Here is a 21,165-nt window from a genome sequence, read left to right on the forward strand (position 1 = left end):
ATATTAATTTCCAGGTTTTGATAATTGTACTACTATATGAGATGCTAACATTAGGGAAGTTGGGTGAAGGATATATGGGAACTCTTACTTTTTTTTGTGACTTTTAAGAGTTCGTTGTCCTAATGTGTATGTTTTTTCTTAGCTTATCAGTAATTTATATTTCAGTTTCTATAAATGTTTTCATTTACCTACATTTTAATTGGATTGTTGACTTTTGTATATTAAGAAAATTATATACATAAATCCTGTGTGTAGCAAATTATTTTCCTCTTTCTGTTGATTTTTTAAATGGTAGGTTTGCGTGTGTGTGTGTGTGTGTGTGTGTTTATAGGGTGATTTTAACTGACGATTTCTGCTGACCTGTGGGCAGAAAATAAGAAATAGCCAAGTGGCCGAAACCGGTTTGGCTCAGAGGATAGAGCGTCGGCCTGCAGACTGAAGGGTCCCGGGTTCGATTCCGGTCAAGGGCATGTGCCTTGGTTGCGGGCACATCCCCAGTGTGGGGTGTGCAGGAGGCGGCTGATCGATGTCTCTCTCTCATCGATGTTTCTAGCTCTCTCTCACTCTCCCTTCCTCTCTGTAAAAAATCAATAAAATATATTAAAAAAAAAAAAAAAAAAAGAAATAGCCAAGTGGCTTTCAGTCTTCAACTGTAATCAAAAGACCACAGAATAGGAACATTATGTTATGGAAATGACTTTGAGAAACATTTTCCTTTCTCCATTAAAAACTACATTTATTTTAAAGTTTACATACAGTAAAATTCATCCTTTTTGGTATACAATTATATAAGTTTTGACAAATGCATACACTCAGGTAAATATAATCAAGATACAGAAAATTCCATTATTAAAACAAATTCCTTGTGCTACCATTTTGTAATCAGTTTCCCATTAACCCCTGGCAGCCACTGATTTTGTTTTTCCTACAGTTTTCTTTTCTAGCATATCATATAAATGGAATCAAACTGTAAGGAGCTTTTTAAGTTTGGTTCTTTTACTTAGCAAGATGCATTTGAGATTTGTCCAAGTTGTTGCATGTATTACTGTTCATCATAGTTTTTATTGCTGAGTAGGATTCCATTGAATGGATATACCAGTTTATATATGCACCAGTTGAGGTTCATCCTCCACTTTTATTTTCCTCCATTGTTAGTGGTCATAGATCTAGTAAAGGGCATAGGTGAGGTTTTCCATTCAATAGGAAGAAATTCCTCCTGAAAAGTCAAGGTTAGAAGTATGACCCTGTGTAACATGTGCAAGAGGTTATAACAGGATAACTTATTTCTGTCCCTTAAACTATATTTAAAATTGGAGATTTAATCCTAAGTGAGCAATATATCAAAGAAATAGAAGTTTGCCCTGAGTATAGCTAGATGATATCCTCAGAACAGGTCTGATAAATAGTCCGGAAGCCATCATTGGCAGAGTATTAAAAAAAAAACTTTTTTAAATAAAAAAAAATGCTGAAAATAGTAAAAAAATCACCTCAAACTATACCACTTAAAAAATTTCATAGTGCAAAAGTCCCCTTTCAGCCCATCCAATCCCACCTCTAAAAGATTTACCAGGTGTACCAGTTAATAATGCAGATTCTATAATCAAAGAAAACACGACAATTTCAAGAGAAACATCAAAATTGCTTTATTCAAAGTAATGTCCATCACTAGCTACACATTTCCCCATCTTTCAGGTAATCTGTAGATACCATCCCAATAGAACTTTTCTTGTTTTGAGGCAAACCATTCAGAGACCCAATTTTCCACTTCTTCATATGTTTTGAAGTGCTGCTCAGAAAGTGCATGTGTCATCGATTGGAACAAGTGGTAATCTGAAGGAGCAAGGTCTGGTGAATACAGCGGATGGGTTAATACTCCCAGGCAAGATCTTTTAACGTGTCTTTAACTGGTTTTGAAGTGTGTGATGGTGCATCATCATGAAGCAAAATTACTTTGCTGTGTCTTCTGGAACATTCTGGTCATTTCATGATCAAAGCATGGTTCAAATTGATTATTTGCTGTCAGTAGCTATTAGTATTAACGGTTTCACCTGGTTTTAGAAGCGCATAATACACCACACCTTCCTGATCCCACCAAATGCAGAGCATTGTCTTCTTTCCGAAGAGATTTGGCCTTGCAGTGGATGTTGATGGCTGACCTGGATCAACCCATGATTTTGTGCATTTGGGATTCTCAAAATAAATCCACTTTCATTGCCAGTCACAATTTGATGCAAAAAGACTTACTTTCATGCCGCTGAAGCAACATTTTACTGATGATTTTTCAGTTTTCCATTTGTCTTTCATTCAGTTGATGTGACACCCATTTTCCTTCCTTTAAAATCTTTCCCATTGCTTGTAAACCATCAAAATTGTTTGCTGAGCAATGTTTAATATTTCTGCAAGTTGTTTTTGACACACATCTTCATCCAATAATACTTGTAACTGTTTGTCTTCAAACTTTTTTGGTTGACCTGGAAGTTCTTTGTCTTTCACATAGAAATCATCACTTTTAAAGTGTTTACACCAGCGTTCACAAGAATCTTGAGATGAAGCATGTTCACCATAAGCTTCCCAAAGTATATAACTTTCAGCAGCACTTTTCTTCAAAATAAAGTAATGAACTAAAACTTCCTGCAAATGCTTTTTTTGGCATGAAATTTGACATTTTTAAGTGTAAAAATATCTCTGATGTTAACACCTTCAGCAAATTTGACAAATGAAGTTTTGAAGCTTGCTGTCAATACAACAAAATAGCATACATATCAAATCGCATATATATCAACATATGTGTAACTCCATCTATTGAAAAAAAAACAACAACGCATTATTAACCAGTACACCTGGTACAATTTGGTATGTATATTTCCAAGTTTTTCCCTAAATTTATTTAGAAATAGCTATATATACATATACTATATATACAAATTCTTTTGTTTACAAAAATGTATTCATATTATACAGTTGACCTTTGAACAATGTGGGAGTTAGGGGCACCAATATCCCACGCAGTCAGAAATCCAAATGTATGTAACTTTTGACTTCCCAGAAATCTAGTTGTCTCTGGGTATCCATGAGGGATTGGTTCCAGAACACACTGCAAATACTAAAATCCATGGATGCTCAGAAATAAAAAAAAATAAAAAATAAAAATCTGTGGATGCTAAAGTCCCATATATAAAATGGTGTAGATTAATGCATAGTCAGCCCTCTGCTTCCATGGACTCCCAACCACAGATAGAAACATCACAGGTATTTATTGAAAAAAAAAATCATGAACAAATGAACCTGCATAGTTAAAAGCCATGTTGTTTAAAGATCATCTGTACATATTTCTTGCTTTTTAACCTGATATAAAACCGTGGACACCATACAATTCAGAATGTATTCATAGAAATGCCCCATTATTTTAATGGCTGTATAGTATTCCATTAAATGGATATTCCATAATTTATTCATCCATTCTCTTACTGCTAGACATTTGGGTTGCATTCAATTTCTTTTTTGTGTGACTGAGATATAATTCACATACCACAAAATTTACCCATTTAAAGTTTACAATCATGGTTTGTAGTATATTCAGTATTGTACAATTGTCACTACAATCAATTTTAGAACATTTTCATCATCTAAAGAAATCTTACACTTCAGTTATCACTCCCAGTCCTAAGCAATCACTAATCCATTTTCTGTCTTTATATTTGCCAATTCTGGACACTTCATATACCAATAAATGGAATCATACATGTAGTCTTTGTTACTGTTAATTCATTCAGCATGTTTTCAGGTTTTTTCATGTTGTAGTACATATCAGTAGTGTTACTTTTTTGAAGAGTTTGTGAAGAATCTGTATTAATTCTTCTTTAATATTTACTAGAATTCATTTGAGAAGCAATTTGAGCCTGGCCTTTTCTTTGTATTTAAAAATATTACTAATTAACCTCTTTACTTGGTACAGGTCTTTTCAGATTTTTTTTCATTCGCTTCAGTAGTCTGGGTATTATATTTATTGGCAAATGATTATTCAGTGTTCCTTCATAATGTTTTATATTCCTATAAGGCTGGTATTAATGTTCCTCCTTAATTTCTGAGTCTAGTAATTTGGGCTTTCATTTTTTTCTGGTCAATCTAACAAAAGGTTTGTCACTTAAGCATTTTATAAAACCAATTTTGGTTTCATTGACTTTACTGTTTTTCTATTCTCCATTTATTTAAACATTTTTTTTCTTCCTTCTGCTTACTCTTAGTTTGCTCCTTTTTCCAGTGTCTTAAGGTATAAAGTGAGGTTAGTGATATGTGATCTTTTAAAAATATAGGCATTTGTACTTACAATTTTTAAAGTATTGCTTTAAGTGCATCCCAAAAGTCTTGGTATGTTGTGTATTCATTTTCATTCACCTCAAAAGATTTCCTAATTTCTCTTGTGATTTGTTCTTTAACCCAGTAGTCATGTTAAAGTGTGTTTAATTCATATTTTTGAGTTTTCTTTCTATTATTGATTTCTAGTTTCATTCTATGTGGTCAGAGAAATACTTTGTATGACTTCAGTCCACTTATATTTGAGGTTTGTTTTATGGTATATCCTGTAGATGTTTCATGTGCACTAGAGAAGAATATGCATTCTGCTCATGTTGGGTAAAGTATTCTACAGATCTCTTTAAGATATATATGACAGCATTTCTCAAGTTTTCTAATTTTTTGCGTATCTTCTGTATAGTTATTCTATTATTGAAAATGGGGTAGCAAACTCCGCAACTCTTATTTCAGATTTGTATATTTCTCCCTTTATTTAGTTCAGTTTTTGATTCATGTATTTTGGTGCTCTGTTGTTTGGTGCATACATATTTGTACTTTTCATATCTTTCTGATGTATTAATTCTTTTATCATTATAAGATGTCACTCATTATCTCTAGTAACAGTCATCATTTTAAAGTGCATTTTGCCTGATATTAGTATGGTCACTCCAGCTTTCTTATGGTTGCCGTTTGCCTGATATTTCTTTCTATCCTTTTACCTTTAATCTGTTTGTATCTCTGAATCTATATGTATGACTCTGATAAATTGCATACAGGTAAATCTTGTTACCCCCACCCCCAGGCTGACAATCTATGCCTTTTGACTGCATTTTTTAATCCATTCATAATTATTATTATTCATATAAGTGTATTTAGGATTGCAATTTTACTGTTTTCTATATGTCTCGTATTTTTGTTTTTCCATTTCTCCTTTTGCATTACTTTACATTGAAATTTTTCTAATGTAACATTTAAATTTTAAATATTTTCACTATGTATTTTCAGTTATTACCTTGGTTGCTCTAAGAATTACCATGCATATTCTAACTAAATTGTCTTCAGATATGTCCTAATTCCAATGAGATATAAAAAACTTATTCCTATATAAACCTACTCCATTTCCTACTTCTTTATGATATTATTGCTATATATATTATTTCTACATGTTATAAACATAATACATTGTTATAATTATTACTTAACATAATTTTATGTCTTTTAAAGAAGCAGAGAGAGAAGAAAGCAGAGCTAGTATATATTTATAGCTTTTTATATTAACCTTATTTCCCATTTTTTTGTTTTCTTCATTTGTTCCAGTGGATTTGAGTTACCATCTGGAGTCACTTCTTTAGTTCAATAGTTTTGCTTCCACCCACTTCCTTTGTTCTGTAATAGGCAAATATAATTTCATATGTTATAGGCCCCAAAATGCAACTACATACATACTGGTCTATAAAACTTTTCAATTAAAAGGAAAATTAACTTAAACTGGCTTTTATAATTACAGTAGAGGCCTGGTGCACAAAATTTGTGCACTCTGGGCGGGTCCCTCAGCCGGGCCTGCACCCTCTCACAGTCCAGAAGCCCTCGGGGGATGTCCGACTGACAGCTTAGGCTGACTCCTCAGGCCTAAGCTGGCAGTTGGACATCCTTAGTGCTGCCATGGAGGCGTGAGAGGCTCCCACCACCGCTGCTGCACTCACCAGCCATGAGCCCAGCTTCTGGCTGAGCGGTGTTCCCCCTGTGGGAGTGCACTGACCACCAGGGGGTAGTTCCTGTGTTGAGTGTCTGGCCCCTGGTGGTCAGTGTACATCATAGTGACCGGTCGTTCCATTGTTCAATTTGCATATTAGCCTTTTATTATATAGGATAATTAAATTTACCCATGTTATTTTTTGTATGTTTAGATTCAAATTACTGTCTGAGGTCACTTGCTTTCTACCTGAAGAACTTTCTTTACTATTTCCTATAAATCAGGTGTGCCAACAACAAATTCTCCATTTTTGATTACATGGGAATGTCTTTGTTTCATCATTTTTGAAAAATCGTTTTATTGGATGTAGGATTCTATATTGGCATATTTTTTCCTTTGAGCACTTTGAATATGTTATCCCACTGCCACCTCCATTGTTTCTGATGAGAAGCCAGCTGTTAATCTTATTGGCAATCCATTGAGTCATGTTTAATTTTTCTCATGTTGCTTCCAAGACTTTCTGTCTTTGTGTTTTAGCATTTTTATTATAATGTGTCTGTGGATTTCTTCTTGTTACCCTACTTGGAGTTCACTGAGATTCTTGGATGTGAAGATAATGCTTCTCATTAATTTGGGATGTTTACAGCCATTATTTATTAGAATATTTTTTTCTGTTTCTTTCTCTTCTCTTTTTTTTCTGGTACTCCCATTGCAAGTATGTTGGAGTACTTAATGATTGTATACTCTGTTCTTTTTTTTTTCCTGTTCTTCAGCGTGGATAATACCATCTCATTTAATTCTTACAACCCAATGAGGTAAGTAGTATTATTATCTTCATTTTATAGATGAGAAAACTGAGGCTCAGACTAAGTGACTTGTCAAGGTCATGGAGTGGTAAGTGTGGCTATGAAGTTCACAGGTGTGATTCCAAAGTTTGTACCACTTCCTCTATACCATACTGTCTTTCATTTCTCCAGCAACTATAAACAAACAAGTGGGGAATTTGGGAGTGGCCGCCTCTCTTCTAGAGAACTCTTTCTTCCCATATCCCTTTTAGTATTTTTTCTAGTATGTTCCTCTTTTAGAATGCATATACCTCATACCTAACATATATTAGATGCTTATTCGATGTTTATTGCTTGGGATTCAATGATTACTCAATAGTAGCTAGTTTAATGACCAGGGGAACATCACTATATAGATCTAGATGCTTTCATTAGAAAAATATATGGCTTTTTGAAGACACTGATAACTTAATAGAAAGAATTCATTAAATATGTGTACTGACATGTGTCTTAGATCCTACTGTTATTGCTGATATTTCTCATTTAACAGCATTTGTTGATGTTTAGGCCCGGGGCCTAGTCATTCATTTACTATGTGAATACAATTAGGGACAAATGGGCTCTAGTAAATAAATATTTCAACATTTAGTTTTTTAGTTCTGTATATAGGTGGCAGTCTTGGAAATAATGTTATCTCTAGGGATAAGTATTTAAGACCACAAATAAAGTATAAAGATTTAAAATATGCTTGGAAATAATCCTTTGTAATTTATCCTGAGAAAATGATACTCTTTGTACCCTACCCTTCACACTTGGTATCTTATTTGTCCTGTATAGTCTTTGATTATAAAAAATGTTTTCTACCAATTCTTTCCAAAAGCTAAAGGGATTATCTTAATTAGATTTTTCTTTCTCAGTTTCTCTTCAATTTCAAACACACTGTTATCTATATAGAAATCCTAGACCCAAGATTCTGATGCAAGAAAGACTTCCTGGGACTCACAATCTATATATCTTCTAGCTGCCACTGTTTTTTGTAGTGTTTTCTGTAGAAGACGATCTGAGAGAAGCAGCCTGGAGATCAGACTGTTGTTTTTTGTTCTTTCCGAATTCTATCACCAAAATTTTCCCATGTAGTTTATATCCATTTATTAGATGAAATGCTTGCCATGCTATCTCCTTATCTAAAAGAAAGAAAAAAAAATCAATTTACACAGGGTTTAATAATACAATTCTATTTCCAGTTTATTGTTTGTTTGTTTGTTTGTTTGCCTTGGAGTCAAATGTAGGCTACTAGGCCACATAGGTATTTGATTTTATTATCTTTTCCATAATCTCATATTTTTATAATTCAGCAAGATTAAACTAATGGCTAAAAATAATGACTAGAAAAACTTGAAGTGGCTGTTTTAGAGTGCCTCATAATTTAAAAATATAGATAAAGAAAAATCTAGATAGTGTGCAAAAGAAGGCTAAATTATAACTACTAATACACAAGTCTCTATCTTAGATAACAGATTATAGGTATTGTGAGAATTAAGTCATTTTCAAAATGGGTAACACAAATAAAAGAGGTTATCATGGTATCAAGGTCATTTTGCTTTTATCTTGTGATGGGAGAATGACTGTAGCAGCCATTATGGAGATAAATAAGTGTAATAAACCTTGTAAGTATGTGGAGATTTGCAGAGTAACAGTACATAGTGTACAGTAGTAGTATTCAACTTATGTGTCTCAGACCCTTGATGTGGGAAATCAGGAAGGAGTGCAATTATTGACTGGAGTCTGTGAAATCAAAAGTAGACAAGCAATATCTTTAGACTGAACCAATTTATGTATGTACTACAAATTTTAAAATGTGGATAGCTGCTATTATGATTAGTAAAACAGCTATCCATTTGAAAGTACTTAGTTTATAAAGCCTTTTTATTACATATTTTTCTCAATTAATTATCATATTAAGTTTAAAAAGGGTCCTCACACTTAAAAAGTCTAAAAACCACTACTGTAGAACATCCACAAACCTTCTACAAGATAGCAAAGATGGTACAAGACTAGTAGAGTTTGGAACTGCTCAAGTGTAAATTACTCGCCTGTGTATAGATTACTAGGCTGTTTATAAATGATGATAATTTAGAAATAATGAAAGGAAGAGCTAATAACCATCCTGCATCAAAAAAAAAAAAAAAAAAAGTCTGGTCTGTCAGAGAAACTGAAATTCCTGCATTATTTGCTCCCTTTAGATTAGGATACTGAAATCATGTATTAAGATGTAAACTAGTTATAAGAATATAACATCATCCCCTAATTATGAATTACTAGTGAATTAGCATATTACCTTATAGTTTCTTAATCCTAAAGGAATAGGGCATCAAGCAAGTGTAAGTGTTCTGATCAGAATCCAAAAAGTAATATAATTATAATGGACTACAAACATTATTGTGAGCAAGGGTAAAATAAATTTTTTAAAGGTAAAGTTAATTTTGCCCTGGCCGGTTTGGCTCAGTGGATAGAGCATTGGCCTGCGGACTGAAGGTTCCCAGGTTTGATTCCAGTCAAGGGCACATGCCCAGGTTGCAGGCTCGATCCCCGGTTGGGGGCGTGCAGGAGACAGCCGATCAATGATTCTCTGTCATCATTGATGTTTCTATCTCTCTCTCCCTCTCCTTTCCTCTCTGAAATCAATAAACATATTTTTTAAAAAAGGTAAAATTAATTTTGATAAAATGAGAAGAAAGTTTCAAGACTGGGGAAAATTGAAGACAACAGAGTAAGGTGGTCATGCACAGTCAATGGACGAGAGGAAGCACAGAAGGCAGGACAGAGGAATATTGAAAACATTTTGCTTAATTCTCTTCCATTCTTCCCATGTGCTTGTTTAAGCACATGCTTCTCATGTGTTATAGGTAAATCAAAGGACTGTATCTAAATTAGAAAGGGTACACATAGTCTCTAATGCTGATGCTACAACTGAGTAATTATCCAGATAAAGCTACTTACTGGGAAAGGTGATAAAAGCTTGCCCCCTCATTCGTCCAGTCATCATTCGGAATTGAATTGGAGGTCCTTTTTTCTCCTGGAACCGAGCGAACAATGATACAAGATCTCTTTCGGTCACCCGAGGGCTAAGGTTCTTCAGGTATAACACCTAATATAAATCGAAGATCAACAAAAATATCACATAAGGGAAATAAAGCAACTATTTCATTGTGGTTAGAATTCATTAGTTTTAGATAAAGATGGTAGATTGAACACATGCATCTAATTTCACTCTCTCCAGAAAAATCTCAAAAACTGTAGTATTAAAAACACACACACAACTCTACAAGATTAGGAAAAACAAGGAAAAGAAGCAATAGCAACAATATTCTGGAAGCTGGAAGCTTGGATAAGCATACTCAAGAAAACTGAATCTTCAATCAGCAGTGGGGAAAGCCAGAAACCAACCCAATCTACACCTAAGAATTCTCAAATAGTTCAGATATTGATAGTTGTAGGTATCTCTGGAGATGGATGTAAAGGCGGGGTTAAAATAAGGTGTTTGGTTGAAAGCTGTTTAAAAACCAACTAGACTTTAAAATATCCCACCTCCTCCACCCCCCTTACAATAATGCTGCTGGGTAAAGGCCACTCTCAATCCTGGTGAATACTGGAGGTTTATTATCTGAATATGGGGAATGCTAGATACAGTTGAAGGTGTGAATACTATTTCTGAAAGCAAGATAATTAAGATAAATACTTCATATTGAATACTGAGGATACCCCAGACAGTTTCCCCCATTTGGCTCCTACATTGCTGGTAGTATTCTCCCAAGCAGTAGTTTGTGTCCTCTCTGAAGAATTTGACTAGCCCCAAGAGGAAAGATCTAAAAATACTAATTTGGGATGGGGAATTTCTCTAACAAATGGACCAGCCAGATGACTTTAAAGTGAAGCTCATAGTCAACAAGAACCACTCATGTACTCAAAGCTTCTAATCTGTTTTTGGCTCCTACTCATAAATATGAGTATGGATCATCAGGCATCTGAGGAAAGACTCTAACATGAAAGACAGAGAACAGAACAAACAAACAGAAAGGAAAGCAAATAGGAGAAAACAGAGACCATGCAAAGAAAAAAATATCTTCAAAAATTATCACGAATACCCTCAGAGAAATAAGAGACACTATTCTATCTATTCAAGAACATTTAAAAAAGCTCTTTAACGTGATCCAAGTTAAACTCTTATTTGCTTAAAATAGATTGTTATAACTCTAAGAAACTTGTTAAAAGTTTAAGTAAGCCCGGACTGTAAGCATAAAGAAAATACCTATAGAAGATACACAAAAGAAAATGAGAGAGGAAAAAGAATATCACTACAAAAAAAAAAAAAAAAATCAATGAAACACTAAGGTAGACATTAAGAGAAAAAAAGAGGGATGAAAGAGTTACAAGACAGAAAACAACTAATAAATGGCAATAGGGAGTCCTTCCCTATCAATAATTACTTTACTTGTAAATGGGTTTAACTCCTTTGTCAAACACATACAGTGGCCAAATGAATAAAAAACAAGATCAATGTATGCTATCTAAAAGAAACTCACTTTAGATTTAAGGTCACATATAGGCTGAAAATTGGAAGGATAAAAAAATATTCATGCAAATGGTAACCAAAAGAGCAGGGATATCAGAAAAAAAATAGACTTTAAGTTAAAACTGTTGTAAGAGACAAAAAAAGGACATTATATGGTAACAGGGTCAATGCATCAGGAAGATATAATAATTATAAATATATATGCACCCAACATTCAGAACACTTAAATATATGAAGCAAACATTGAGAGAACTGAAGACAGAAAATAGCAACACAATACTATTAGATTTCAATATCTTGCTTTCAATAGCAGGAGGAAAACTAGAAAATTCACAAATATGTGCAAATTCAATAAATTACTTTATAAAAAACATATTTTCATCGACCTCAGAGAAGAAGGGAGTGGGAGAATCATTGATTGGCTGCCTCCAGCATGCCCCTACTGGGGATAGAGCCAGCAACCCAGGCATGTGCCCTTGACCAGAATCGAACCTGGGACCATTCAGTCCACAGGCCGACGCTCTATCCACTGAGCCAAACCAACGAGGGCTCAGTAAATTACTCTTGATTAACTAATATGTCAAAGAAAAAATTAAAAGTGAAATTAGAAAATATCTTGAGAAAGCCCAGCCTGTATGGTTCAGTGGTTGAGCATCGACCTATGAACCAGGAGGTCATGGTTCGATTCCGGGCAGGGCACATGCCCAGGTTGTGGGCTCTATCCCGTGTGGGGTGTGCAGGAGGCAACCAATCAATGTTTCTCTCTCATCATTGATGTTTCTATCTCTCCCTCTCCTCCCTCTCTGAAATCAACACACACACACACACACACACACACATACACACACACACACACAAAGAAAATATCGAGATTAAAAAATGAAACCATAATATAAAATGTGATATGTAGCAAGAGCAGTACTAAGAGGGAAGTTTATAGTGATAAATGCCTATATTTAAAAAGAAGCAAAGCCTCAAATGAACAACATTATACCTCAAGAAATTAGAAAAAGAACTAAGCCCAAAGTTAGCAGAAAAAAATAAAGTTTAGAGCAGAAATAAATAAAACATATATTAAAAAACAATTTTTAAAAATCAACTAAATTAAGTTAGTTTTTTAAAAAAGAGAATATTCTTTTAAAAATGTTTTATTGATTTTTAGAGAGATAGAAACATCAATGAGAAACGTCATCTATTGGCTGCCTCCTGCACGCTTCCTACTGGGAATTAAGCCTGCAACCCAGGCATATGCCCTGACCAGGAATCAAACTGGTGACCTCTTGGTTCCTGTGTTGACGTTCAACCATTGAGCAACACGGGCCGGGCAAGAGCTAGTTTTTTTTTTTTAATTATTTATTTATTTTAAAAAATATATTTTATTGATTTTACAGAGAGGAAGGGAGACGGAGAGTTAGAAACATTGATAAGAGAGAAATGTTGATCAGTTGCCTCCTGCACACCCCCTACTGGGGATCGAGCCTGAAACCAAGGTACATGCTCTTGGATCAGAATCAAACTTGGGACCCTTCAGTTCATGGCCTGATGCTCTATCCACTAAGCCAAACTGATCAGGACAAGAGCCAGTTTTTTTTTTTTGTTTTTTTTTAAATCAACAAAGTTGACTACCTTTAACAGTACTAAGAATAAAAAAGACTCAAATAAAATCAGAAATGAAAGAGGACACATTACAACTAATGCCATATATATAAAAAGGATTATAAAAGATTACTATGAAGAATTCTTTGCCAACACATTGGTTAAACTGGAAGATAATACTAGTAAGTTCCTGGAAACATACAACCTACACTAAGACTAAATTATATAGAAATAGAAAATGTGAACAGATTTATAACTAGTAATGAGATTGAATCAGTAATCAAAAACCTCCCAACAAAGAAAGCACCAGAACTAGATAGCTTCATGGGTGAACTCTATCAAACACTTAAAGAACTAATGCCAATCCTTCTCCAACTCTTCCAAAATATCAAAGAGGAGGAAACAATTCCAATCTAATTTTATGAGGCCAGCATTATCCTGATACCAAAAGCAGAAAAAGATATTACAAGAAAAGAAACCTACAGGACAATATCCCTGATCAATACAGATGTAAAAATCCTCAACATAAAATTAGTAAACTGGATTCAAAAGCACATTAAAAGGGTTTTACACCATGACCAAGGGGTGTTTATCTCTGGAACGTAAGGATGGTTCAACACATGAAAATCAATAATTGTGACACACCACATTAACAGAATGAGGAATAAAAATCACATGATCATATTAATTGATGCAGAAAAAGCATTGACAAATTCCATGATAAAAATGCTCAATTAATTAGGAATAGAAGGAATTTACCTTAACATAATAAAGGCCATATATGAAAAGGCCACAGCAAACCTCTTACTCAGCAGTGAAAAACTTAAATCTGATCCTCGAAGATTAGAAACAAGGCAAGGATGCCCACTCTTCTCACTTCTATTCAACATAGTATTACTAGAAGTCCTAGTGAGAGCAATTAGATAAGAATAAAATAAAAGGCAACCAAATTAGAAGTGAAGAAGTAAAATCATCTCTGTATAACATGATCCTATATGTGGAACACCCTAAAGACTTCATAATAAAACTGTTAAAAGTAATAAATTCAGTCAAGTTGCAGGATACAAAGTCAACATACAAAAATTTGATGCATTTTTTATTTTTTTATTTTATTTTTAAAAATATATTTTATTGATTTTTTCACAGACAGAGAGGAAGGGAGAGGGATAGAGAGTCAGAAACATCGATGAGAGAGAAACATCGATGAGCTGCCTCCTGCACACTCCCTACTGGGGATGTGCCCACAACCAAGGTACATGCCCTTGACCAGAATCGAACCAGGGACCCTTCAGTCCGCAGTCTCCCTCTCCCTTCCTCTCTGAAATCAATAAAAATATATTAAAAAAATACATATTGCCCAGCTGGCATGGCTCAGTGGTTGAGTGTCAACCTATGAACCAGGTCACGGTTCGATTCCTGGTCAGGGCACATGCCCAGGGTTGTGGGCTCAATCCCCAGTGGGGGGTTTGGGGGGCGGCATGCAGGAGGCAGCTAATCCATGATTATTTCTCATCATTGATGTTTCTATCTCTCTCCCTCTCCCTTCCTCTCTGACATCAATAAAAAAATATATATATATAAAAGACATACTGACCAGTATAACAGAATAGAGAGCCCAGAAATAAACCACACATTTATGGTAAATTGATCTTCAACAAGGGGGGCAAGAATACACAATAGGGAAATAATAGTCTCCTCAATAAATGGTGTTGGGAAAACTGTATATCCAGTGTAAAAGAATGAAATTGGATGCTATCTTATACCATAGACGAAAAAAATAATTCAAAATGGATTAAGGACTTGAAAATAAGACCTGAAACTCTAAAACTCCCAGGAGAAAACACATGGAAAAAGCTTATTGGCCTTGGCAATGATTTCTTGAATATGACATTAAAAGCACAAGGAACCAAAGCAAAAAAAAAGACAAATAGGATTATATCAATAAAAAACCTGTACAGCAAAGGAAACAATCAGCAAAGTGAAAAGGCAACCTATGGAAATGAGTAAATATATTTGCAAATCATATATCTGATAAAAGGTTAATATCGCTATATAAAGGTATCCTATAACTTAAACCCCCCAATTTTAAAAAAGGGCAAAAGTCCTAAATAGGCATTTCTTCAAAAAAGACATACAAATTGCCAATAGGTATACGAAAGGATGCTCAGCATCAGAGAAATGCAAATCAAAACTTCAATGGGATATCATCTCATGCCAGCAACAACGGCTATTATCATAAAAACAAAAGTGTTGGTGAGGATGTGAAGAAATTTTAAACCTTGTGCACTCTTGGTAGGAATGTAAATTGGTACAACCATTATGTAAAACAGTATGGAGGTTCCTCAAAAATAAAAATATAACTACCATATAATCCAGCAATCCCACTTCTGGGTTTTTAACCCAAAAGAACTGCAATCAGAATTGGGAAGAAATATCTGCATTCCCTTGTTCACTGCAGCATTACTCACAATAACAAAGACATGAAAACAACCTAAATATCCACTGAGAGATGAATAAAGTAAATATGGTGTATAAATACAACAGAATATTATTCAGCCTTACAAAATAAATGAATCTTGTCATTTGTTACAACATATATGAACTTGGAAGACATGCTAAATGAAATAAACAGAAGAACTAATACTATATGATCCCACTTATATCAGGAATCTAAAATAGTCAAAGTCACAGATATAGAGAGTAGAATTGTATTTACCAGGGGCTGGGATCATTAGAAAGGTATTCATCAATGGGAAGATAGTTTCACTTAAGCAAGATGAGTAAGTCCTATAGAACTAGAGTAGAGCATAATGCATATAGTTAACAATATTGTACTGAATACTTAAAAATTTGGTAAGAGACTAGATTTTATGTTTACTAGTAATGTTATCAAAAGAAAAAAGATGAAGGGAAGAAATCCTGGAGGTGATGATTAAGGTTAGGGCATTGTATATGGTGACAATTTCACAGTGTATATTTATGTTCAAATTCATCAAGATGCATACATTAACTATGTACAGCTTTTTTGTATGTCAATCATATATTGATTTAAAAAAGAAAGTAACCAAAGAGATGAAGGACTTGTACATTAAAAACCATGAAACATTGCTCAAAGAAATTAAAGACTGAAATAAATGCTTCCATGGACTGAACGACAATATTGGTAAAATGTCCACACTACCCAAAATGATCTATAGATTAATGCAATTCTTATCAAAACCAGAACAGTATTTTTTTAAATATTTTTTATTGTACAAAGTATTACATATATTAGTACATATATCTCCTTATTTTCCCCATCTCCCCTACCCCATCGCATGCCCTCATCCCCGCGCCCCCCCCCCCCCCAGTGTCTTGTGTCCATTGGTGTGCTTATATGCATGCATACAAGTCCTTTGGTTGATCTATTTCCCTCCCTACCCAACACTCCCCAGCCTTCCCAATGTAATTTGACAGTCTGTTCGGTGCTTTACTGCCTCTGTATCTTTTTATTCATCGGGTTATAATGTTCTTTATTTTCCATAAATGAGTGAGATCATGTGGTATTTTTCTTTCATTGCCTGGCTTATTTCACTTAACATAATGCTCTCCAGGTCCATCCATGCTGCTGCAAGTGGTAAGAATTCCTTCCTTATTATAGCAGCGTAGTATTCCATTGTGTAGATGTACCATAGTTTTCTAATCCACTCATCTGCTAATTGGCATTTATGCTGTTTACAAATCTTGGCTATGGTGAATTGTGCTGCTATGAATATAGGGGTGCATATATCCTTTCTGATTGGTGTTTCTAGTTTCTTGGGAAATATTCCTAGAAGTGGGATTACTGGGTCAAATGGGAGCTCCATTTTTTCATTTTTTGAGGAAACTCCATAATGTTCTCCACAGTGGCTGCAGCAGTCTGCATTCCCACCAGCAGTGCATGAGGGTTCCTTTATCTCCACATCCTTGCCAGCACTTGTCCTTTGTTGATTTGTTGATGATTGCCATTCTGACAGGTGTGAGATGGTACCGCATTGTCGTTTTGATTTGCATCTCTTGGATAATTAGTGACTTTGAGCATGTTTTCATATATTTCTTGGCCATCCTTCTGTCTTCTTTCGAAAGATTCTATTTAGGTTTGTTGCCCGTTTTTTTATTGGATCATTTATCTTCCTTTTATTAAGTTGTATAAAGTTGCCTGTAGATGGTGAGGATTAAACCTTGATCAGTGATAACATTTGTAAATATGTTCTCCCATACAGTGGGGTTTCTTGTTGTTTTGTTGATGGTTTCTTTTGCTGTGAAATAGCTTTTTATTTTGATGTAGTCCCATTTGTTTATTTTCTCTTTAGCTTCCATTGCCCTAGGAGTGGTATCAGTGAAGAAATTGCTTCGGCATATGTCTGAGATTTCTCTGCCTGTGGATTCCTGTAGTATTTTTATGGATTCCCATCTTATGTTTAAGTCCTGTATCCATTCTGAGTTTATTTTTGTTTATGGTGTAAGTTGGTGGTCTAGTTTCATTTTTTTGCATGTATCTGTCCCAATTTTCCCAACACCACTTATTGAAGAGACTGTCTTGACTCCATTGTATGTTCATGCCTCCTTTGTCAAATATTAATTGAGCATAGTGGTTTGGGTTGATATCTGGATTACCTATTCTATTCCATTGGTCTATATGTCTATTCTTGTGTCAGTACCAGGCTGTTTTGAGAACAGTGGTTTAGTAATCTTGATATCAGCTATTGAGATCCCACCTACTTTGTTCTTCTTTCTCAGGATTGCTGTGGCTATTCGGGGTCTTTTTTTATTCCAGATGAATTTTTGGAGAGTTCTTTCTAAGTCTGTGAAATATGCCGTTGGTATTTTAATGGGGAGTGCAGTGAATCTATAGATTGCTTTGGGTAGTATGGACATTTTAATGATGTTAATTCTACCAATCCATGAGCACGGTATGTTCTTCCATCTGTTTACATTTTCTTCGATCTCTTTTTTCACTGTCCTGTAGTTTTCCGAGTATAGGTCTTTTACCTACTTAGTTAAGTTTATTCCTAGGTATCTTAATTTTTTTTTTGGTGCGATGGTAAATGGGATTGCTTTTATAGTCTCTTTCTGTGAGTTCATTATTGGTGTATAGAAATGCCATATATTTCTTGATGTTAATTTTGTATCCTGCTGCATTGCTGAATTCATTTATTAAGTCTATTAGTTTTTTGATGGAGTCTTTCGGGTTTTTTACGTACAATAACATGTCATCTTCAGATAAGGACAGTATTACTTCTTCTTTTCCAATTTGGATGCCTTTTATTTCTTCTTCTTGTCTAATTGCAATGGCTAATATTTCCAGTACTATGTTGAACAGGAGTGGTGACAGTGGGCATCCCTGTCTTGTTCCTGTTTCTAGCGGAAATGGTTTTAGTTTTTGCCCATTGAGTATGATGTTAGCTGTGGATTTATCATATATGGCTTTTATTATGTTGAGATATGATCCTTCCATTCCCACCTTGTTGAGAGTTTTTATCAAAAAAGGGTGTTGGGTTTTGTGAAATGCTTTTTCTGCATCAATTGATATGACTATGTGATTTTTATCTCTCAATTTGTTTATGTGATGTATCACGTTTATTGATTTCTGGATATTGTACCATGCTTGCATTCCTGGGATAAAATCCTACTTGGTTATGGCGTATAATCTTTCTGATGTACTGCTGGATCAGATTTGCTAGAATTTTGTTGAGGATTTTGGCATCTATGTTCATGAGGGATATTGACCTATAATTCTCTTTCATTGTGTTGTCTTTATCTGGTTTTGGTATTAGGGTGATGCTGGCTTCATAGAAGGAGCTTGGAAGTGTTCCTTCCTCTTGAATTGTTTGAAATAGTCTGAGGAGGATAGGTTTTAGTTCTTCCTTGAATGTTTAGTAAAACTCTCCTGTGAAGCCGTTTGGCCCTGGGCTTTTGTTTGCTGGAAGAATTTTGATGACTGCTTCGATTTCTTCCATAGTTATTGGCCTATTGAGCTGTTTAGATTCATCCTGATTGAGTTTTGGAAGGTTGTATTTTTCTAGGAATATGTCCTTTTCCTCCAAGTTGTCCAGTTTGTTGGAATAGAGTTGTTCATAGTATTTTTTAACAATCCATTGTATTTCAGCGGGGTCTGTTGTTATTTCACCTCTTTCATTTCTGATCTTGTTTATTTGGGTCCTCTCTCTTTGCTTCTTGGTGAGCCTGGCTAGAGGTTCATCAATCTTGTTTATCCTTTCAAAGAACCAGCTCCTGGTTTTGTTGATCTTTTGTATGTTTTTTTGGTATCAATGTCGTTTATCTCTGCTATGATCTTTATTATTTCCTTCCTTCTGCTTACACTGGGCTTTTCTTGTTGCTCTCTTTCTAACTCTTTGAGTTGTAGGGTTAAGTAATTTATTACCATTGTTTCTTGTTTTTTGCAATAGGCTTGCAGAGCTATGAACTTCCTTCTCAAGACTCCTTTCGCTGTGTCCCATAGATTTTGGATGGTTGTGTTTTCATTCTCATTTGTTGCCATGATGTTTTTTATTTCTTCCTTGATCTCTCTGGTAACCCAGTCATTGTTTAATAGCATGCTGTTTAGTCTCCACGGGTTTGATTTCTTTGGATTGTTTTTATTGTAGTTGATTTCCAGTTTTATGCCACTGTGATCTGAGAAGATGCTTGATATGATTTATATCTTCTTGAATTTGAAGAGACTTTGCCTATGACCCAACTTATGGTCTATCTTTGAAAATGACCCATGTGCACTTGAGAAGATTGTATATTCTGTGGCTTTGGGGTGAACTGTTCTGAAGATGTCAATTAATTTCATCTGGTCTAGTGAGTCATTTAGGGTTGATGTTTCTTTGCTGATTTTTTGTTTAGAGGGTTTGTGCAATGGTCATAGTGGGGTATTAAAGTCTCCTACTATGATTGTATTGCTGTCAATCTCTCCTTTGATATCCCCCAGGAGTTTTTTTTATGTATTTGGGTGCTCCTGTATTGTGTGCGTATGTTTACCAGAGTTATTTCTTCTTGTTGGATTGCTCCCTTTAGTATTATGAAGTGGCCTTCCTTATCTCTTGTCATGTCCTTCACTTTGAGATATAATTTGTCAGATATAAGTATTGCTACTCCAGCTTTTTTTTCATTTCCATTCGCCTGAAAAACCTTTTTCCATCCCTTCAACCTCAGTCTGTGTGTGTCTTTTTTTCTGAGGTGGGTTTCTTGTAGACAGCAGATATATGGGTCATGTTTTCTTATCCAATCCATTACCCCATGTCTTTTTTTTTGTTGTTGTTAAATATACTTTATTAATTTTTTACAGAGAGGAAGAGAGAGGAGAGGGATAGAGAGCCAGAAACATCGATGAGAGAGAAACATCGATCAGCTGCCTCCTGCACACCTCCTACTGGGGATGTGCCCGCAACCAAGGTACGTGCCCTTGACCGGAATCGAACCCGGGACCTTTCAGTCCGCAGGCCGACGCTCTATCCACTGAGCCAAACCGGTTTCGGCTACCCCATGTCTTTTGATTGGGGCATTTAATCCATTTACATTTAAAGTTATTATTGATAGGTACCTATTTGTAGCCATTTTTATTTTTTACCCCTGTGTTCCTTCTTCGCTTCCTATCTTTTTTTTTTACAGCAGACCCTTTAGCAGTTCTTGCATTGCTGGTTTGGTGGTAATAAATTCCCTTAGTCCTTTTTTGTCTGTGAAGCTCCTGATTTCACCTTCAATTTTGATTGATAGCCTTGCTGGGTACAGTATTCTTGGATTCAGACCCTTCCTTTGCATGACTTTGTATATTTCATTCCATTCCCTTCTGGCCTGATGAGTTTCTGTTGAGAAATCAGTTGCTAGTCTGACAGTGGTTCCTTTGTAGGTAACTTTCTGTCTCTCTCTGGCTGCTTTTAAGATTCTTACTTTGTCTTTGGTGTTTGCCAATTTAATTATAATGTGCCTTGGCGTCGGTCTTTTGGGGTTCATTTTGCATGGGACTCTGTGAGCTTCTTGGATTTGTGTGGGTTTTTTATTCTCTATATCAGTGAAGTTTTCTGTCATTATTTCTTCAAACAGGTTTTCTATTCCTTGCTCAGTTTCCTCTCCTTCTGGAACCCCTGTCATGCGGATGTTGTTTTGTCTCGTGTTGTCCCAAAGTTCCCTTAGGCTCTCCTCCTGCTTTTTAATTTTTTTTTTTTCTAGAAGCTGCTCTACTTGGGTCTTTTTTCCTACCT

At 35.1% G+C, this 21,165-nt stretch overlaps 1 protein-coding gene across 10 annotated transcripts in view; it reads right to left on the reverse strand.

Moving 5' to 3' along the window:
* Positions 1 to 713: 713 nt before the first annotated feature.
* The window catches only part of RBM41 (RNA binding motif protein 41), a 97,377-nt gene continuing 76,925 nt past the window's right edge, over positions 714 to 21,165 (reverse strand). For 2 of the 10 annotated variants that reach the window (XM_080653555.1, XM_080653552.1), the window contains 3 exons: positions 9,772 to 9,919; positions 7,775 to 7,955; positions 714 to 1,216 (listed from right to left, as the gene is read on the reverse strand). In XM_080653555.1, coding sequence (XP_080509681.1) covers positions 7,789 to 7,955; positions 9,772 to 9,919 — 315 coding nt within the window. In that variant the 3' untranslated portion in view covers positions 714 to 1,216; positions 7,775 to 7,788. Of the gene's footprint in view, positions 1,217 to 1,621; positions 2,800 to 4,788; positions 5,680 to 6,190; positions 7,956 to 9,771; positions 9,920 to 21,165 lie in introns of those variants that run through there. The other 8 variants (XM_080653556.1, XM_080653550.1, XM_080653548.1 and 5 more) reach the window with 7 other exon arrangements.

Source organism: Plecotus auritus (assembly GCF_963455305.1).
Source record: "Plecotus auritus genome assembly, chromosome: X".
Taxonomy (NCBI): Eukaryota; Metazoa; Chordata; class Mammalia; order Chiroptera; family Vespertilionidae; genus Plecotus; species Plecotus auritus.